We start from the raw sequence: 19,521 nt of genomic DNA, 5'->3' as shown, positions 1-19,521 counted from the left end.
AATGCACAGCTTACAGAGTTACAGGGTATAGTCAGGGTAAAACATATATACAAATTGTAAACAGGAAGGATACATGGGTATAGCAAGCAGGTATGGGAGATGCTTTGATTGAATATACAAATACATCCTAGGTGTGAGTAATACAGCCCTCAGTCCTAGGGATATGTTAATTTGAGCAAGTTTATGTAATTACATCTAAAGTTCAGGTAAGGTTGATCTTCTCTCAGCGGGTGTGGCAGGGAGTTCCAATGTTTGGCTGCTTTCACAGGAAAGCTGCTACCACCAACCTTTGTGAGTCTGAATCTCGGTACAGTGAGGCATTTGGTATTGCTGGCTCTCATAGGTCTGATGGATGTCTTTCTATGTAGTCTGTCCTTCTTGTGATGCACTGTATATCTGTCTCTTTGTTGAAGATGATTACTCACTGTAACCACTGTACTCTATTATGTTTGCCAAATAAAAAGACGTTTTAAAAAAAAAAAAGAAAAAAGAAGGCATTGCTAAGCAAAAGCAATCGGCATCTCTAAGCTGCTTCAATAATCACCAAAGAAAATCTCTGTGAATAAGGGGAAAGACTCTTGGCCTCAATCTGTACGGCTGTAGAAATATTCAAATACACTTGAACAAACGCATAGAATATTTCCCCAAATATTTCATATACTAAAAATACTTTAATACTTGCAATGTTTGGAACACCAAGTGCTAACCAGACTGTTTTGGCAGTCTCCTCAAATTCCACAGGTGGGCAATGGGGCAGGCATAAACTAGAATACACACAGAACTCAAGCCATGTGGCTACCGCATTAGAATCCATCAAATTGGTTAAATATGTGTGAAAAGTGCCTTTTTTGCCATGTTTTCGCAGACATTGGACAGATTACATGAATTTAATTAAAACAATCTTTAAGAGAGAGACCTGCCACTGTCGTTCTCAGACCGGGCAGTTACTTTATTAAAAACAATGACTCCTTGCAGAAATTGACATTAGAATTGAGAAACTGAAGGAGCTTACAGACAACAGCTTAAAAAGTTGTGACCACTACTACACATCGAAAACATTACAGTGAGCCAAGACACCGAATTTGAGCAAAGCAATCATGCTTAAATGCTATCTTGAAGACACTACAATGAGGGATGGATGCATAGAGTTTGAGGAGTGAGGACCAGCAGGCTCATATATTCTACCCAGTGCTTGCCTACTTTTGACATGGACATAGTGAGTTATAGTGACATTAATACGGGTCATCGGAAGCATCTTGGCGCTTTGAGAAAAGTAGAAGCAGCGCTCAGCAGACATTAACTAGAAGACAAGGCACATCTTTAAGGCCAGCAAATGGACATTTTCTTCTAGTTACTTCACAAATGCAGGGAGGTCCCAAGTTGAGCTGACTAACACGGATTGAGCGATTTCCATCAACACTGACCCATAAGAAGACATAGGAAAGCAATCCAACTTGGAATTAATAGGGTACTGCAGGGGAATGTCAGAGCATAGTTAGACCAGCCTAGAAACAGGCCGTTGTTGTTTTTTTATTGTTTGCCAATTAAGAGATTGCAGTGAAACGTCAATTGTCGTATTAGCACGAGTAGGAGTATTTCGGTTGTGCTATATTCCCAATGAGACAAAATATTTATTTAGGAGGCCAAGAACGCTACTGTTAACATATCAGCTGAGAAAAAATTAACTCGCCATGGTCACTTGGGAGGGGGAGGAAAGATGTTCAAGAATTTCTCTCCATGGCTTGAGCAACCTCTAAAAGCATTAGTCTGGGCCTCCAGTGATAAGCTGGAGTCAATTAGGATTCTGGGATACTTCACCAATGGTAAAAATGTATGCAATTCTAAATTCACTCCAGCTTTATCCAACTTTAAACTGTACTACTGCTCCACCGGTGTCTGTCCTAGCCCTTTAACTGTTTTTGTTTTAATAAGCTATAATAGGCATTCCTTACTGTTTCTGTGAAAAAGGGCATTTTGTTAGTGTTACTCCCGGCCAGTCTAATATTTTAATACTGTGTAGAACCAGAAGGACTCAGACCAATGACTGACATGTTCAAGGGTGTTTATTAAAATTAAAAGAAAAACACCTGTCTTGTCCTATTTCAATGAAGGAAGTTCCCTACCTAGAAACTAAAACATATAGCGCCTCCTGTTAAATGAGAGGCTCCGCCTTGATTGGAAAGCAGGAAACGACTCAAAGTCCACATTGCGTTGTTCTTATCCTCATCAGATACAACTGAAAGGGTCAGTCGAAAAAGCACGTCCCCTTACAGCGTAAATAACATCTGGTCTCACACCTTGATTGTTGTGATAATTTTCATTTAGATTATAAACATATATACATATTTACTGGTTAGTACCACAGAATACCAGTTTTACACGTAGAGCAATACAAATTGCAAAACATACACCAGCAAGTTAAATTCCTTGCAGTAAAGTACACGAAGTAAAAACAATACATACTCTACTGTCGAGATCAGGAACGACCGGGGTCATATTACATGAAAAAATACAAAGGATACATATAATGGACAACAGTTCTAAACAGTGGAACAATTGTAACACTGTAGCTAAGGAGTTAGTGTATACACCACAGTGTTTCAGCCTTTTGTAGTGGCTAGAATGTAGCCATGTTCTTGTATGGGCCTTCGTCAGGCAAGGTAGACTGCGACGTCTGGGTGTTCGGTGGATGCTGTGTAAAATGAATGGAGCATAATGAGGGGTTTCGCTATGGGACATGATTTGCATAATTAGAGTGATTAAATCACTATACAATAAATGCACAAAGAGTTTGACTAATAGAGGGACGATGCTTACCGTGTGGAGAAAAAACTGGGCCACAGAAAGCTGATTGTTGATCTGGAAAATCAGATGTCACTAGATATGAAACTCTAATCACAGGGTGCCTATTTTAGAAAAAGAAAATGGCTTTATGATATACCCAGCTTAAAAATAGGAGACATATGGAGTGGCCATAAATGTAAAAAAAAACGCTTACCTGAATCTAGGCAGCGTGTGTGAGCCAAGAATAGTGCAGGCAAAAAGTCAAGCTAGGCTTCATCAATGGGTATGTCTTTATTTAAAACTTTATTTTTGCATTTTAGTAAAAGGTGTGCAAACAAGCCCAAAACAGTGGGCTACCAACATGCCGCCGTCGCCCCCCCACGCCCGCCTCCCACCCCCGACAGTCCCATTACACAACATGCTTCTATTGTTTTGATTTACTCAGGTGTAATTTGTGGTGGCTGATCAGGTGGCTCGGTTGGCACAGTGCTGGAGAGGAGGCGAGAGATGTACGGACCCCAAATATCTGGGGGTCTCGCGTGGTGGGGTAGTGTCTTTATGAATTCCGTTTCTGTTTCTTGGCAATATATGATGTCTCTTCTCCAGTTCGCTAGTGTGGGGGATGCACCACGTCCCCACGCCATGGCCACCCTTCTACGTGCCAGTACCAATAGCATGCTTGCCAGTTTTCTAATGTGCGAAGACAGGGGTCTCGTTAGCCCTAGGAGTGCCACTAGTGGGGAGTGCTCCACCCTCTCGCCGATTATTGCGTCAGTTTCATCGAGCACATCTGCCCAGAATTTGGTCACTGTTGGGCAGCTCCACGCCAGGTGCAAAAAGTCAGCATCGGGGGTCCCACATCTGTCACAAGATGCGTTTGACCCGGGGTGATGTCTGTTTCTCTTTTTGGGGATATAATAGGTTTGGTGCAGAAAGTGAAGTGGATTTGTTTGAAGCAGGAGTTGAGTGCCACTTTTTGAGTCTGTTGTAAGATAAATTCCCAGTCTTCATCTAGAATGGGCGTTTGTAGCGTGGTTTCCCATCTTGCTTTCGTTTTGGGGTTTGATGGTAGAGTGTCCATGAGCAGGACTTTGTAGATAGATGAGACCAATTTGCCCTCCCCTTGTGCCTGAATAACTCCATGCAGCAGCTGCCAAGTGGGTGGTTGTTGTGGGAACGATGGAATATGGGCCTGAAGGGTGTATCGCACTCTGAAGTACATAAAAATATCGAGGGAGGAGGTGCTACCTTTCTCCTTCGCTTGCTGCGGTGTTATGAAGGTGTCTTGTATGAAAAGGTCACCTAGTGTATTTATTTTGCACTTGTCCGCCCAGTTCAGATACACTTTCTCAGCGGTGAGTGGGATCCCGGGGATGAATTTAACGGGTAGTAGAGGAGAGTATCTAAACTGTATCTTGAACTTTTGGGCCATTTTCCACCATATTGTGTAAGTAGATTGCACTATGTTCAGCGTCGTGTGTGGCACAGCCTGTTTGCTGATGATCACGGCCCTTAGCAGGTTGGGTGAGGCTAGTGCCCGTTCGACCTGTACGTGTGGTCTTACGAACTGGGGCTTATACCAGTGACTGAGGAACTGGGCTTGTGCTGCCCAGTAGTACCGTTCTAAATCGGGTAGAGCTAGGCCACCCTTAGAGACAGGGAGTACGAGAGACGAGTATGCCACCCTTGCGGGTTTGCCCGACCAAATGAGGTCTAGAACTAGACTTCTCAAATTACCCAGGAAGCGCTGAGACAACAGGATGGGGATGTTGGAGAATAGATACAGGAGTTTGGGGAGAATTACCATTTTTACCAGTGAGGCTCTTCCCCAGAGAGTGAGTGGTAGAGTTTTCCACCTGTTCACCTTATCTCTTAGCGATTTCAGTGTGCTTTCGTAATGGTCTTTGAATATGCCGTGGTGGTTCAGGGGCATTCGGATTCCTAGGTATCGGACGTGGGCTTTTTCCCAATGGAAGTTGAAATCGTCTTGGACTATTTTGGTCTTTGTGTTTAAGGGAAAAACGATTGATTTAGATTGATTGATTTTCAACCCCGATACCAGCCCGAACTTTATTATTTCTCGCCTGATCGGGTTAAGGTTTTCGCTGGGGTTTTGCATGTACAGGACTATGTCGTCGGCAAAGAGGGATATTATCAGACGGTGAGGTCCTATTTTGAGCCCTCTCTGAATTTGGCGTTCCCTGAGGCCCGCTTCTAAGGTCTCCATCACAAGGGCGAATATCATGGCAGATAGTGGGCATCCTTGCCTGGTGCCGCGTTGGAGATTAATATATGCCGAGCGAGTCGACCCTAGAGTGATTGCTGATAGGGGCTGATTGTAGAGAAGTGAAACCAGCTTAATAAACTGTTTCCCAAGTCCGAGCTGTTGCAGCACGGCAAACAAAAAGGGCCACTCGACGGAGTCGAACGCCTTTTCGGCATCCAGCAGCACCGCTACCGCCTGCTGTTCGGGGTCGAGGGCTGCCAGAACCCCGAACATTCTACGTATCCCGAATGTAGCGTTTCGGCCAGGTATGAATCCGGCCTGGTCAGCGAGTACCAGTGCATGCATTAGCGAGAGAAGGTCTGTTAGCGAGGATCTTTGCCAGGATTTTATTGTCGAGATTAATTAATGATATGGGGCGATAGGATTTACAGTCTTTGGGTGGTTTGTCTTTTTTATGAAGCAGTACTACGTTGGCTTCTCTTAACATCTGTGGGAGAATGCCAGATTCGATCGCTTCTTCGAAGACATTTAGCAGAAGAGGGGCTATGAGAGGGGAGAAGTGTTTATAAAACTCACCAGTTAACCCATCAGGTCCAGGGGCTTTGGATGGCGGTAGACTTTTAATGGCTTCTTGGATCTCATCTAGAGTTATGGGATCGTTCAGCGGCTCACAGAGTTCCCTTTCCACCCAGTACAGTTCTGTGTCGTTGAGGTAGTTCCGGATCGCCTCGGTATCCGCCGTGCACCCGGCTCTGTATAGATCTTGGTAGAATGCCCTGAATACTTCGACTATGTCTTCTTCTTTGTGCAGCATATTTCCCTGTGGTGATCGGATACTGTCCACCCTTGTTGGCCTCTTGTCTGCAGCTATAAGACGAGCAAGGAGGGCCCCAGGCTTCTGGCCTTCGCCATATTGTCTAATTCTATGATTGGGGCCCAGAAATGTTAACTCCCGTTCAGCTAGGTTTCTGAAGTTGAGAAGTTCTTCTTTCAACATTGCCTGGACGTGGTCTGAGTTGTGAGCGGCTTGCTGCTTTTCCAGTTCCTTCAGGTGTGTTTCGCTGGTCCCTAGATCACGTCTGATAAGTTTCAGGATTCCGTTTTCTTTGGCCAGACAGACGCCCCTTACATAGCTTTTGAGCGATTCCCACAGCACTCCAGTGGAGTTTACGGTGCCACTGTTGATTTCAAGAAAGGTGCTGATTTCCTCGCTTAGTTCAGTGGCAAATATTTGATCTGCAAGAGATCTGGGTTTGAAACGCCATTGGGGGGGCCCGAGGTCTGATGGTCGGCAAGCAGCATTCGAGTATTACTGTGGCGTGGTCCGAGAAGGTTTTGGGGAGTATTTGGTGGCTGCCCCATTGCCAGTTGCTGTGTGCGGAGACTAGCAGATAATAGATGCGGGAATTCAATTATGTACACTTGAGTGGTATGTGTAGTCTCTGATTTCCCAATTCTGGATCCTCCATATATCTGATAGGTCAAATGCTTTGCAGATCTCCTGCACTTGTAGGCTGGCCTTAGACGGGTGCGCGGTTGTTGGCTGTGATTTATCTTTCTGTGGGTCGAGATGAGTATTCAGGTCGCCTCCCCAGATTATAGTAGAGGTGTCGCACTTGCGCAAGGCGGGACAGCACCCAGTCAAAGTTGTTTGCACCGTCTGTGTTGGGGGCGTAGGAGTTGACAAAAACCACCTCCTCTCCCTCCACCATGCCCCGAACCAAAAGAGCCCTTCCATCGTTATCTCTTTCCGTTTTGATCAAGCGAAACCCCAGCGAAGTGTGAAGAAGTATTGCGACTCCCCTGCATGAATGGAGGGTCGCAGCGCAGTCGTGCCAGGATTTAGACTCTATCCATCTTCGTCCCAAGTTCAGATTTAGGCACTGTGTCCCGCGCAAGGGGCTGAGACCCAGCCGCGCGGAAAGTCGTTATGGGCTAAAATGGTGGGGGTGCCGCAGAGTGACCCGTCCTTTCTTGCTGGCGTAGCGTAGACTTGCCGTCCCACTTGTTTTGTGCACTTCTGTGCGTCTTCGCACGCCTCCCGCCTCTCACCTGTGGGTGTTCGCTCCGACACCGTTCCTCTGCTGGCTGTGAGCCGTGTAGCTGCTCTGCAGGGCCGGTAAGGCGGCGCCACCGTCCCGAGCGATTCTTGCAGTGCTGCTCTCCGGCGTCCTCTTCCCGCTGTTGCCGGTCTCGGTACATCTCACGGGTGGCTCCTGTCCATCTACGGAGGATTGTGGCCAGGCGGGCCGGTGTTCCAGGGGCCCACGCGGTTTGCGGTTGTGCGGCCTGCACCACGCATTGGGTTTCTCGCAGAAGGCGAGACCGATTCTCTCCGGATTTTCGGCAGGAATGAGGTGCTGCGCTAGGGTAGTGCATTTCTTGCAAATTTAATGATTTTGCCTCAGGATTGCCGCGATTAACCAGGATTCATGCGGGAGGTAGCCGAGAGCTCACAAGGGAGCAGCCATCTTGGTCGGCCCTCTAGCGCCCTCTATCAATGGGCATGTCTAGTGTCAGGCTTTCGATGCGACCTGCAATGATTTGGATAGTTTTAAGAATAAAGCCTGTAGGGCTGTCATGTCGGTAATTATCACATCGCATAGTGAATTACCTGTGTCTTGAATGAAATAATCCTCGCCTCGTACGGGACAAAATCCTACTGAAGCCAGTGCAGAAGCGTGTCCGATCTGGGTGCCAGCGCAGAGAACGCGGCCTGACACATAATCGCAAGCGTGTCCTGTAAATGTTAGAGGGCAACGATAGGTACAGTCAATGTACAAAAGCAAGTTCAAACTGCAGCGAAGTGGGCAGCGTACTGGAGAGGTAGACGCCGTTGCTAAGGCCGCTGCTCTTTAAATAGCGGTGGCCATTTTGAAATTGGTTGCGTGGCAACCACCAGAGGGAATGGTGTATCTGCTCCCAAGGGTGGAATTTGAAAGTGCCAATCAATAAAATGCTATACTGGAGCCTAATGACTAAAAGTCATGCGGTCAAATCAATATGTTAGTCCTGTTGTCATGGTAACGGGATTGTTGATCCCGTGCGATGTTTAGTGGAACATAAAGTGTGTAATTGGTGCGGAATTTTATGCGCATGGTCCCTGTGTACTATCAGTATACACGGATTTCTTTCTGAAACCTTTTGTGGGCCGGATGTCATCATATTTGAAAGACACCACAAGCACCATCATTATACTCCATGACATTGAACTAAAACAGGACAGTCTACTTCCCACTATGGACGTTGAGGCGTTATACACTTCAATACCGCAAAGAGAAGGCCTGGAAGCAATTCGCAAAGTACTCAGAGAACTGATACCAACTCCACCCCGACTGATTTTATTTTGGAATGCACAAGACTGGCCGTGGCAGAAAACTTTTTCCCGTTCGGCAGCCAAATCTATAAACAAACTAAGGGGATCAGCATGGGGGCAACTTTTTGCCCCCCCCCCCCGACATTGCAAACCTGTTTATGGCACAGTATGAAATGGACACATTTTTCTCCAATGAGAACCCTTTCCAATCACACATTGGTATTTGGAAGCGTTATATAGACGACGTGATTCTAGTTTGGAACGGAACACAGAGCAAACTTTTACACTTTCATGAGTGGATTAATCAACGCAGATGGGACACATGGACAGCCTGACACTAGACATGCCCATTGATGAAGCCTAGCTTGACTTTTTGCCTGGACTATTCTTGGCTCACACACGCTGCCTAGATTCAGGTAAGCATTTTCTTCGACATTTATGGCCACTCCATAGGTCTCCTATTTTTAAGATGGGTATATCATAAAGCCATTTTCTTTTTATAAAATAGGCATCCTGTGATTAGAATTTCACATCTAGTGACATCCGATTTTCAAGATCAACAATCAGCTTCCTGTGGCCCAGTTTTTTCTCCACACAGTAAAGATCGTCCCTCTATTAGTCGGACTCTTTGTGCATTTATTGCATAGTGATTTAATCACTCTAATTATGCAAATCATGTCCCATAGCGCCAACCCCTCATTATGCTCCATTAATTTTCCACAGCATCCACCGAACACCCAGACGTCACAGTCTACCCTGTCCTGACGAAGGCCCATACAAGAACATGGCTACATTCGCCACTACAAAAGGCCGAATCACCATGGTGTAGACACTAACTCCTTAGATACAGTGTTACAATTGTTACACTCTTTAGAACTGTCGTCCATTATATGTATCATTTGTATTTTTTCATGTAATATGACCCCTGTCGTGCCTGATCTCGACAGTAGAATATGTACTGTGTTTACTTTGTGTACTTTACTGCAAGGAATTTAACTTGCTGATGTATGTTTTGCAATCTGTATTGCTCCATGTGTAAAAACTGGTGTTCTGTGGTACTAACCAGTAAATATGTATATGTGTTTAAAATCTAAATTAAAATGATCACAACAATCAAGGTGTGAGACCAGATGTTATTTACGCTATCTGGGTACCAAAAATGAGCTATAAAGAGACATGCTTTTTCGACTGACCCTTTCAATTGTATCTGATGATAATATAGCCCTCCTGGGCAGAATAGGGTCAATACCAGGAGCCCTTAGTTTAATCATCTTGTTCTTATCCTTTATGATTAGAAAAGAGATCCTCGATGTGGTTCCACCGAGAAACAAAAGGGTTGGAGAGCTGAAAACCATCTCATGACTAGGGCATTGCAATCTTTCCTCAGACTCATCCAGGTCAGAGAGGAGTGATCAATCACAGGCCGCAACCCTCTTCCTGTCAAATAATATTGCAGATTTAGAATGGCCCACTTGATGGCCAGGGCTTCCAGTTCAAGAGTGGCGTAAAACTGTTCTCTAGGAAATAACTTCAGACTCATGTACAACATGGGGTGTTCCAGGCCATCGTGTTCTTGTGATAGCATGCCTTCCATTCCGACTTTGAAGGCATTGGTCAGTAGGATTGAAATCAGGCATTTTTAATATCAGATCCTGTCACAAGCGGTTTCAGACCTTCAAAGCTTTGTTGGTCCTCGTTTCCCCAGACAAGCTTTTAGGGATGGGAATTCTTTAGCTTGTTGGTTAGATTGGCTGACAAGGTGGAATAGTGTGGTATACAGAGTCTGTAGTAGCTGGTCAATCCGAGGAAATCTCGCAGGTCTCTCTTGGCATTAGGCACAGGTATTTCCGGTACCGCTTTTACTTTCTTCACCTGAGGTTTAATCAGTATGTTTCCCAAAAGGTAACCCAGGTACTGGACAGCTGCATGGGCCAGATGTCAGATTTCTCGAAGTCAACAGACTGGCTCACCTGTGATTTCTAGATTGCTTGTTGGAGGAAATTTCCTTGACGCGTCTTATGTTTGGACCTGGTGTCATGAAGATGAGGGCGAGCCTCTCCAGACACCACCCTGCCTGCAAGGTTTTACTCAGGCTAGGCAACCTCTGGAGATGACTGCCAGAAGTACACAGTAAAAAAATATTCCCGAAGGAAGTAAAAACCTGAGTGCTCTAGTGAGGTGGTGAATCTAGGAGACAGCAAGCAGATTTCAGGTAAGGCAGATTCCAGTGAAATGCAGGCAGCAGGCAGAAGGTTTGAGAGAGAATCCCCCAAGGAAGGAGAAGAGGAATAAGTAAGGAATGGAAATACAAAGCAAACTCAAGGATAGAAAACAGCCAAGCTGGAGATCCAGGAGAGGAAAGAAACGGAACGAGGCCAGGAAGGAAGCAAGGAGGCAATTACAAGGGAACAGAGTGCTGAGACGCAGTTTCTCCACGTTCACATTTTGTAGTAGTAAATGTGATCTGCAGGCTGCAGCCAGTAACTCCATTAACAACTAGAACGCGTGTTCCACTTCTGAATGGAACTTTAGAGCGCCATCTTGAAATTAAAGATGGCACCCGTAAATCTTGGCAACATCCCCCAAGAAGGCCATAACGACCATGGTCTGAAATGTATGACTGTATGCCTCTTCCGAAACCGGGCTCCTGCTGGCTTGCCTGGATGTAAGCGATGAAATCGCCGAAGAAGTAGAGGAGCATAAATGCTGGAAGCAGGATCCAAGTATCGGTCACTGGGAGGATAGCCCTTCCAATCCACTAAGTATTGAAGACATCCCCTTCCATACTGTGAATCACATAATCTTGCAACTTCAAATTCGACGTGTTCATCATTGGAGACCTGAGGAGGAGGGGTACTTGCATTCCTAGAAGTCCATAGATAGGGTTTCAGTAGTGAAATGTGGAATACCGGATTACTTCTCTTCCATGTCTGAGGTAAGCTAAGATGAAAGGCAAAAGGGTTTATCGCCTTGTCAATGGAAAAAGGTGAATAGTATCAGGGAGAGAGCTTATTGGGACGTAGATGTCTGGGAAGGTACTTCGAAAAAGAGCCAAACCAAGTCACCAACAGAATAAAAGGGACTGTCCTTTCAACTTTTGTCAGCATACCACTTGGTAGACTCTCTGGCCTTGTGTGGATGTTCTTTGGCTTGTTTATGTATGGAGGCCAAGTTGGAGATCCAGGCATTGACAGAAGGAACATCAGTGGTTTCAGTGGGGGCAGAAGGAAAAACCGTAGGATGGTAACCATATGTACAGAAAAAAGGACTAGTCTTTAGAGAGGTATGATTAGTATTATTGTACGCAAATTCCACAATGGGTACGAGAGACCCAATCGTCATCACTTGGGTGCAAAGCAACAAAGAAATTGCTTAAGTGTCTGATTCACTCTTTCGGAGATACCATATCTCTGTGGATGGAATCCTGAAGACAAAGCCCTTTTTATCCCAAGAAAACGACACAGCTGAGTGCAAAATCTAGAGATGTATTAACTTCCTCAATCTGAGATGATGGTTAATGGCAACCCATGTAGACGGAATATCTCTGTTAGGAAAACATTGGCCATTTCAGCTGCTGTAGGGAGTTTGGCCAGTGGTACAAAATGAGCCAGAAGAGTCAAATGTGACCATAATTGTTATACTGCCCCTAGAAGGAGGTAAATCGACGACAAAGTCAGTGGCTATGGTTTGCGAGGTAGCACAGGTTGATGCAACAAACCAATCAGTTTGCCTTTAGTGTATTTGTTCTGGCACAAACTACACAAGACCGTATGCGATTTCTGACGGACTGAGACATGGCTGGCCACCAAAATGGTCCTTGCAAGGTTTGTAAGGTGGATGAAACACCCTGATGTCCAGCAGGCAGAGTATCATGGCACAACTGAAGGGCGGTTTCCCGGGTGGAAATGGAAGGCAGGAAAAAACAGTTCTCCTTGAAAAGATAGCCATCCTTCTTGTGTAGGCTCCATGGGTTGGACTGGAGAAAGGCTTGCCATTCTGGAGACATCGCTGTGTCATGACGGACACGTTCGAAAAATTCGACCTGATAAAAGAATGCCTTGGGGTAAATAATGGGTAGCATTTCCACCAGATCTGGTCGTTGAGAAAGGGCATTAGTAATTAAGTTTTTGTTTCCTGCAATATACATGATATTTAAATGAAATTGAGCAAAGAAATAAGCAAGCCCCTGTACTGTTAATTTAATTAAAGTATCCTATTTTTTATAGAACCTTGGTTGATATTCTTTTATTTTAGTATACCAGTCGCGCTGTGCCCAATTTACTTTTGTGACTGGGATCACTGCTGGTGTAGTACTAGTGTGGGGCTGTGCAGCAAGGTTATGAACTACTTATCCATATACCCCTGCAAAGCAGTAATGTTGATATGAAGCTGGCTTCATTTTGGGGTCCACAAATAGTCGATCTGGCAGGGTCCTAGGTAGGCACCTCAGCAAACAGTCTGTTCTGTGGGGTGGAGGAGTCATTTGGACTTTTAAACACTTCAAAGGGTAGCCACACTAGAATCTTAGAACTTCTCTCCAACACTCCAGTTCCCCAGGAGATTTGTAGGGTACCAGAATCAGTCCAGAGGGATATATTCTGCACAGTCTAGCATACAGGACCACCTGAGGCTGGGTACCCTTTGGTCCCACTAGGCTGAGTTTACTGCTTTTGAAGTTATGAGTTTGGTGGTAAAGAGTTCACTGCCACAGAATTAGGATCAATATAAAATCTATCAAATGTATTGAAAGAAAATTAGTTGATCTAGATCTCTCATTGTAGACTGCGCCCAGGAACAGTGATGCACTTTAGGAGTGATATGAGATGATAGGTTATTTATAACGCGCTTAATACCCATGGGTTTCTAAGCGCGGACCCAGGGATCGAACCTGTGCGGCAATTTCGTCTTGCTTCCAAGGCGAGCACGTTACCGCTGAGCTATCCTCCCGAGTGGTAAAAGTAAGCAATTGCGCAAGGGACTAGTTGTCATTGGGAACGAGGGACTGGAACTGGAATCTTTGCATCATGGACAGCATCATCAGAAGAGTGTGATCACACTAAAATGGAACTGGCTGAAAGAAGATGAATGATGGTGTGGAGTGACGAGTGTGTGGCATGCTGAAAACACGCCACACTGGAGAACCTAAACGGTATTACGACTGCACACTTGAATTAGTCCCCATTGAAGATGTTGGAGGATCTACAAAGAGAGGCACTTTGTAGAAGTGTCCCCCACGCCATCCAGGGACCTCTGTTACTGAATCAGAAGGTATGATTCACTGACCCAGAGTGACAGAGGGTGCCCTGAGAGAGGCGGGGACAAGAGCTTTGATCCAGTGGTGTAGAGCACCAGAGGATCAGAGGCTTAAACGCACAAGCACCCGAAGTGTGCCGATGTGTGCCAAGAGTGCGAGGAAGGTACAGGCTCAGAGCGCAAATCACAGAGACGGGAGACTGAAGTGCTCTGAAACCCCCAAAAAGGAAGCAAGGGAGAGCAAATATATGGTAACTTGTGATCTCCAGCAAGATGAGGAATGAAAGAGATGTAAATCCATCAAGATAAAATACGGTGAAAACCTCAAAGAAAAATTACATGAGGAGCCAAGACTACTGAGAGAGCCTCTCATCACAAAAGGAAATCGCTTTATTTTCTTTAACGTGAACGTGTCTCTGAAGGTAGTGCTGGATGACTGAGTTTGAGCTCACTGCAGGGTAAGGAAGAAGACTCTCCTACTAAAAGTAACACGGTGAACGAGAAGCTAGGACATTCTGATAATGGAAAGGATGAAAACCTTTTGCGTAATACCTTGTTTGTTTTTCATGCAACTTTGTTTCCCTTTTTACAAAATGTCAATGGAAGACAATATAGGGCAATGGAAGACAACATAGGGCTCCACTGTCCATCATTGCGTGCCCTGAGCTGGTTTGATCATTGAAAGCATTAGTCAGATCACTGTACTAGATCAAATGGATCAGAATCTCTGTTGCCTGTATGGGAAGTAAGGGATGGGCCAGTGGTGGGGGACAAATCATTGATACTGCAGAGCTACTTTGGTTAGATCTTCAACAATGCTAATAAAGTTGGATTAAAAACATGAGGTACTACAAGTTGGAATTTAAAGTATGGGCAGCAGTGGTTGCAGAATGTTGCTACTAGTTTGGTAGAATCAAGCCTCAGAATATTATAACAAATCCTTGTTTTCCCTTCAATGACAATGATCGCCTTGATAGATTGTACGTTCAAACAGTGGTACCTTGCAAACGCCATAACTCTGGGATTATTAGGTGCAGGCAAGCAGCGCAACTTCAGCTTCTGTGATTGAACACATTTATCTACATATCATTTTTATAATCTGTTTATGTTGTCTACTTTTTAAAAAGTAAAATGTGTAAGTATTTCTACAAGCACAGAAAAGAAACGTGCTATAGGAACACCTACATGAATATGTCTGGTCTTGCTCACATTGGGTACTTTATTCAAGAAAGATAGAATATACATTTGTCTTTGGTTTGGAGAGAAAATCCCAACCCCATGAGTAAAGCCTGCAAAGGTAATTCGCCAAATGACTACTACACATCACATTGAATGAAGGAGTATGTTCACCAATTCATGAAGGTTTTTTAAAGATGCTTCCAAGCCTGGAAAAATAGCTTAGAGGGATAATGCGCTGCTGTAGATAACATGTGTGTGCAACCTGTAGGCCACGAATGATACTTCAAGAATCTATAAAGAAGTAGCACTGTGTCAGTAATGGCAAAACACAAGAGCAGCAAGCTCCGGACCATACTCTGCTTTATAGGGGTAATCATGGCTTGAGCTTTTGTGTAATGGTAACAATTATTTCCATCAGTAAACTACAGTTCTTTGTCAAGGTAGCTCTGAGATGCGAACACCGAATGTGTTATAGCTGAGTTTAGAAGTCCTCCCTTAAACGCGTTCCTGCGTATCCTTATGGTCCATCATCTGATGCACAAAGAGTTACTCACAATTTTGACTGCCTGAGCTTCAGAGCTTTTTTATATTACATTCTGACCGGACTGAGGCTGGGGGCGAAACAGGACACTGGCAAAAGTAACTACCAATAAGCCACCATAAGTTGGGAAACATGGCTTCATTCACGCCACAAAAGCAACCAAATGTAATCGGGCACACAATTGCATATCGTATGAACAATCATTGCAGAATCTGTGGTGGCAAATTATACCACAGGCTGAGAAATCTGGGATGAATCAGCGCGTTTCAAAAGCCTGCAATTTAAGTTAGAATAATCACTGCAGCATGCAATCGTATGACATGTGCTAACGTGAATGTATTCCCAATTAGTAGGTGAGAATATCAAGGCGAATGCCAAATGGATTCTCCATAAGCTTGCTTCCCATTAAAGAAAGTGTAACCGAGCACATTTCAACACCAATAAAAATGAAACTCTTGGCTTACATGTCTGTAGAGCTTGGTCCAGACCACCCTGCATCGCCTCCTTACATCTTGGCAGAGTCTTGTCATTCGCCTCGGAGGTCAAACGTTTAACATTCTCCAGAACTCTCATTTCTCGAAAGCCTCTCTTCTCCTATTCAGGAGCGTCAGAACAAAACAAGCATCAGGCATTCAGTCATTATTTATCCCCAAACGTCGGGCAACAATGATGTCGGAATCGAGAAATGTCCCTATGGGTATTGAAGAAAGATTGAGACATGTGTCATATTGCCCCACCCCCTCTGCACCTACAAGTGCGTGCTAGCTGTCATGTATGTGACATAGTCCAATGTTGTTTTCATGTGCCCCCCCCATAGATGTAGAAATGAAATAGTTGACTGCTGTATTTATTTAAAAATAACTCACTAGTTTCTATAAATACATCAGTAAAGTATTCTACTATTAGACTAATAGTCCTCTGTTGGGGGTTAGGTAGCCGAGGACACTAAAAGTTATACTTGAGGGAGAAAGGGTGCATTATGGCTAAGCTTACATTTGAAAATTGATTACCTGATAAATCTTAACTTGGAACACTATTCCATTTACTTAAAAAATTAAGTATCTGTATCGGTTATTGATTTAAAAAAAACAACTAAATGCACAAAAAGTTGCCGCCCATGTCCAACACCCTAGCACTGGACACATTCCTGAGGCTCAAAGCCAAACCAGTAGAGCTCTCAGGTAGGCCGAACATCCGTTTCTTTTTCTAGACAATGTGATTGCCTTTAACTCCATAGCAGCATACTCTTATGAAGTTGGGAATGTGACTCAGGAGGATCGCTCAGGGGGAACGTGCTTGCCGAGGAAGCAAGCCGACATGGAGCAACACAGGAGGTTCGATCCCCAGGGTCTGCGCTTAGAAACCCATGGGTATTAAGCGCGTTATAACTAACATATCATATCATTCCTTTGTTAACGTATGTGGCAGGAGCACCATATTAGGTAGATGAACAGCACATTTTGTTAAGCAGGTTTGCAGGTCTACAGCAGAACTGACAAAGCCACCTGTGGCTACTTTCAAAACACTGTGGGCACAATTTAAAAAGATTTCCATCTGTCGCCAAAGTGCAGCTGTGGCCAACTGCGATCACACACAAATTGAACATGCACGCATAGATCTGCCCATGCAGCATACACATTTTGCATGAGCAGCATGCTGCCTTCGCAAATTGACCGGATACTCAAAAGCTTTAAAAATCACGAGCAACTCCCTGGAATAGGAAAATAACCAGTGACAGGGAAAGATGAAAAATAAAGTTTACTCAATTGTCACCTGAAAGTGGTGTCAAACTTTGGGTAAAGTGATCCACTTCCAGACGTTTCATTTTAAAGTTACATTTGTTTCTGCAGATTTGCCACTGTCCTGACCTTTAAGGCAGGTGCTGTGCTGCCTCTAGTGGGAAAACAGCACTTCTGTTTCAGTTTCCCTCCGGTCTGGATTGTAGAGACCACGTTAGAAAGGAATGGAACAGGAGGGGCGGGTGATGAACTGGAGTCTCACCTGCGCTGGGCTCGGGTTGTTTGCCGATATTGTGTTTGCTATGCCTGCTGTATGTTCCTTTGTCTGGGGCCACGCCCGAAGTGCCCAGAAGGGTTAAATTAGATAAAGATGGACCAAAGGCAACTTTGCGCATGCAGTGTTTGTCAAAGAGTTTTCTGCAGTGTTTTATTCGTCAATAGCTGATGGTACATTTCATATTTACTATCGTGTTATGCCTTTGGCAGGTCAGCCTGTACTTGTGACATGTTGTATGTACAAACTTCAAAAGAATCCAGCAATATTTAAAAGGACAGAACAGTCAACACGCGTTTCCACCAAAAGGGTCTTTGTCAAGGCAGGGGTGTGTGACTTGTAAGGTCCACCGGTTTGATATGGTCCCGGGGTCGGAGGACAACAAGTAATATAGAATACTGATACACGTGGATCAATTTGGTTACTGGTAGGTAAGTAATTTGATGGCTTCAAATCTCTGTGTAATCCATTGAAGGTTGCTGCAGGTGCAGCCAAACCTTTGCTATGGCAGTTGGTTACTGCATTTCTTAATGATCCCTGTCCGTCTGTGTATTAGGCAGACTTGGTGTCTTGCATTCCAGGGTCGGGCTGACGTTTGTTCCAGAACTGGTTCTCTGGGAAGTGCCGGCAGAACCAGCTCCGGAATAAGCCTCAGCCTGACCTGGGAATGCAAAATACCAAGTCTGCCTTACACACAGACACATTGGCCTAATGACGAATAAAACACTGCAGAAAACTCTTTGACAAACGCCTCATGCACAAAGTTGCCTTTGCCTCTTCTTTATCACATTAGAAAGGAGATCCTCGATGTGGTTAAAAACACAGGCCTTTTGCTGCGGGGCAGCGTTAGGGAGATTTTTGCACAACACTCTGGTGAGGGCTGTGTAACTATCTGACGTAAATGCTTTCAGTTGTTCAGACCATAAGGCAAGCCCAGAGCTGTTTAAGTAGCTAGTAGTAATGTCAGAGCAGTCATGCCTAACTTCAGGAAGGAGGAGGGCTGGTAGTGAAGAATAACTAGTCCACAGAGCAAACCAAAGGAAACACACTGGTGTATTATAAAATAAGCACTTTATTATACAATTACACACAGATTATCAAGTAAAGATAAGTGAAACATAACATAGCAACACACAGTGTATTGTGGCATACCAGAAGGACTCGCACTACAATGAGTCATGATTCAAGGATTATTCAAATAAAAGAAAATGCCTATATGGCCCTCCTAGGGGAGACGTTCCCTGCCTACTAGACAAACTAATGGTGCTGGTCACGTCCAAAGGAAAATAGTCTTCAGTTCGAATTCTAAGAACTAACTGGCCCTACCCCCCCTAAGAAAAACTAAATATAAAGAAGGAGGCTGTAGTAATGGCCTCAGTTGTTGGCTTCTGCCTGGCCCAACACTTTGATGACTTGTTTTCAGTCTTCCAATGTAATGCTGCAGTTCACAGACTTTTGTTCAACAAAACACAAATGCTCTAAACCTTTGTGCAAATCTACCCAGGAACATAATAAAGTGGTCGTATTTACAAGATTTTCATGTGTAAAAAGGCCTAGTACCCACCTTATCTGGAGGCCTGATCATTGGTAACCAAATGCTTTTATGCCTAACCATCATAGAACACAGACTTCCCAATGTATAGCTCCTTGGAAGACAAAATGGCTTTAATTCAGCTCAATACACATGGCACGTCTGTCTGTAAATTCTAGGTTCCCGCTCCCCAGTTTGCTTTTCCGACCTTATTGTGGCAGATTCACACTCCTTTCTACCCATTTCATATGGAAAGCCTGTATGGCCAACTTCATCTGTTCCTTGTTCCTTTGTCGATGTTCGCAATGTTGGCATGCAACATATGTATCTCGATCACTCTGAGGTACAAAGGGGTGAGCCCATTCAGGTCTATTAGGCTTTTGCACTTTTGACGGCTTCTCCAGCCTGTGAGTAAAGTGTTTGTAGCTCCTTTGTTCAGTTTTACACATGGCATGAGCCCGTTCCTCTCTTTAACACTATTGTACGTTGGTTGACTTTTCCAGCAGTGGGTCTCTCCGTTGGTGATACTCCGGTCTCTGCGACCTAGCTGGATTTTCCCTTCTTGGACCCGAAAGTTCATTGCCCTCAGTGGCATAGTTACTTTGGGAGCGTTCGCTTCCCTGAAGATGTCTGTATCGGCAGCAAATGCTCTTGCCGGGTCGAGCTCGGATACCCAG

At 44.6% G+C, this 19,521-nt stretch overlaps 1 protein-coding gene across 2 annotated transcripts in view; it reads right to left on the bottom strand.

Moving 5' to 3' along the window:
- Positions 1-19,521, bottom strand: part of BLOC1S5 (biogenesis of lysosomal organelles complex 1 subunit 5) — a 435,506-nt gene that overhangs the window by 294,271 nt on the left and 121,714 nt on the right. For both annotated transcript variants that reach the window (XM_069613491.1, XM_069613490.1), the window contains one exon: positions 15,765-15,894. In XM_069613491.1, the coding sequence (XP_069469592.1) occupies positions 15,765-15,894 (130 nt within the window). The remainder of the gene's footprint in view (positions 1-15,764; positions 15,895-19,521) is intronic.

The sequence above is a fragment of the Ambystoma mexicanum genome, chromosome 5p (genome assembly GCF_040938575.1).
Source record: "Ambystoma mexicanum isolate Mex_15411 chromosome 5p, UKY_AmexF1_1, whole genome shotgun sequence".
Classification (NCBI taxonomy): Eukaryota; Metazoa; Chordata; class Amphibia; order Caudata; family Ambystomatidae; genus Ambystoma; species Ambystoma mexicanum.
The sequence above is the reverse complement of the archived record's forward strand: the minus strand, read 5'-3'. Positions and strand labels throughout refer to the sequence as shown.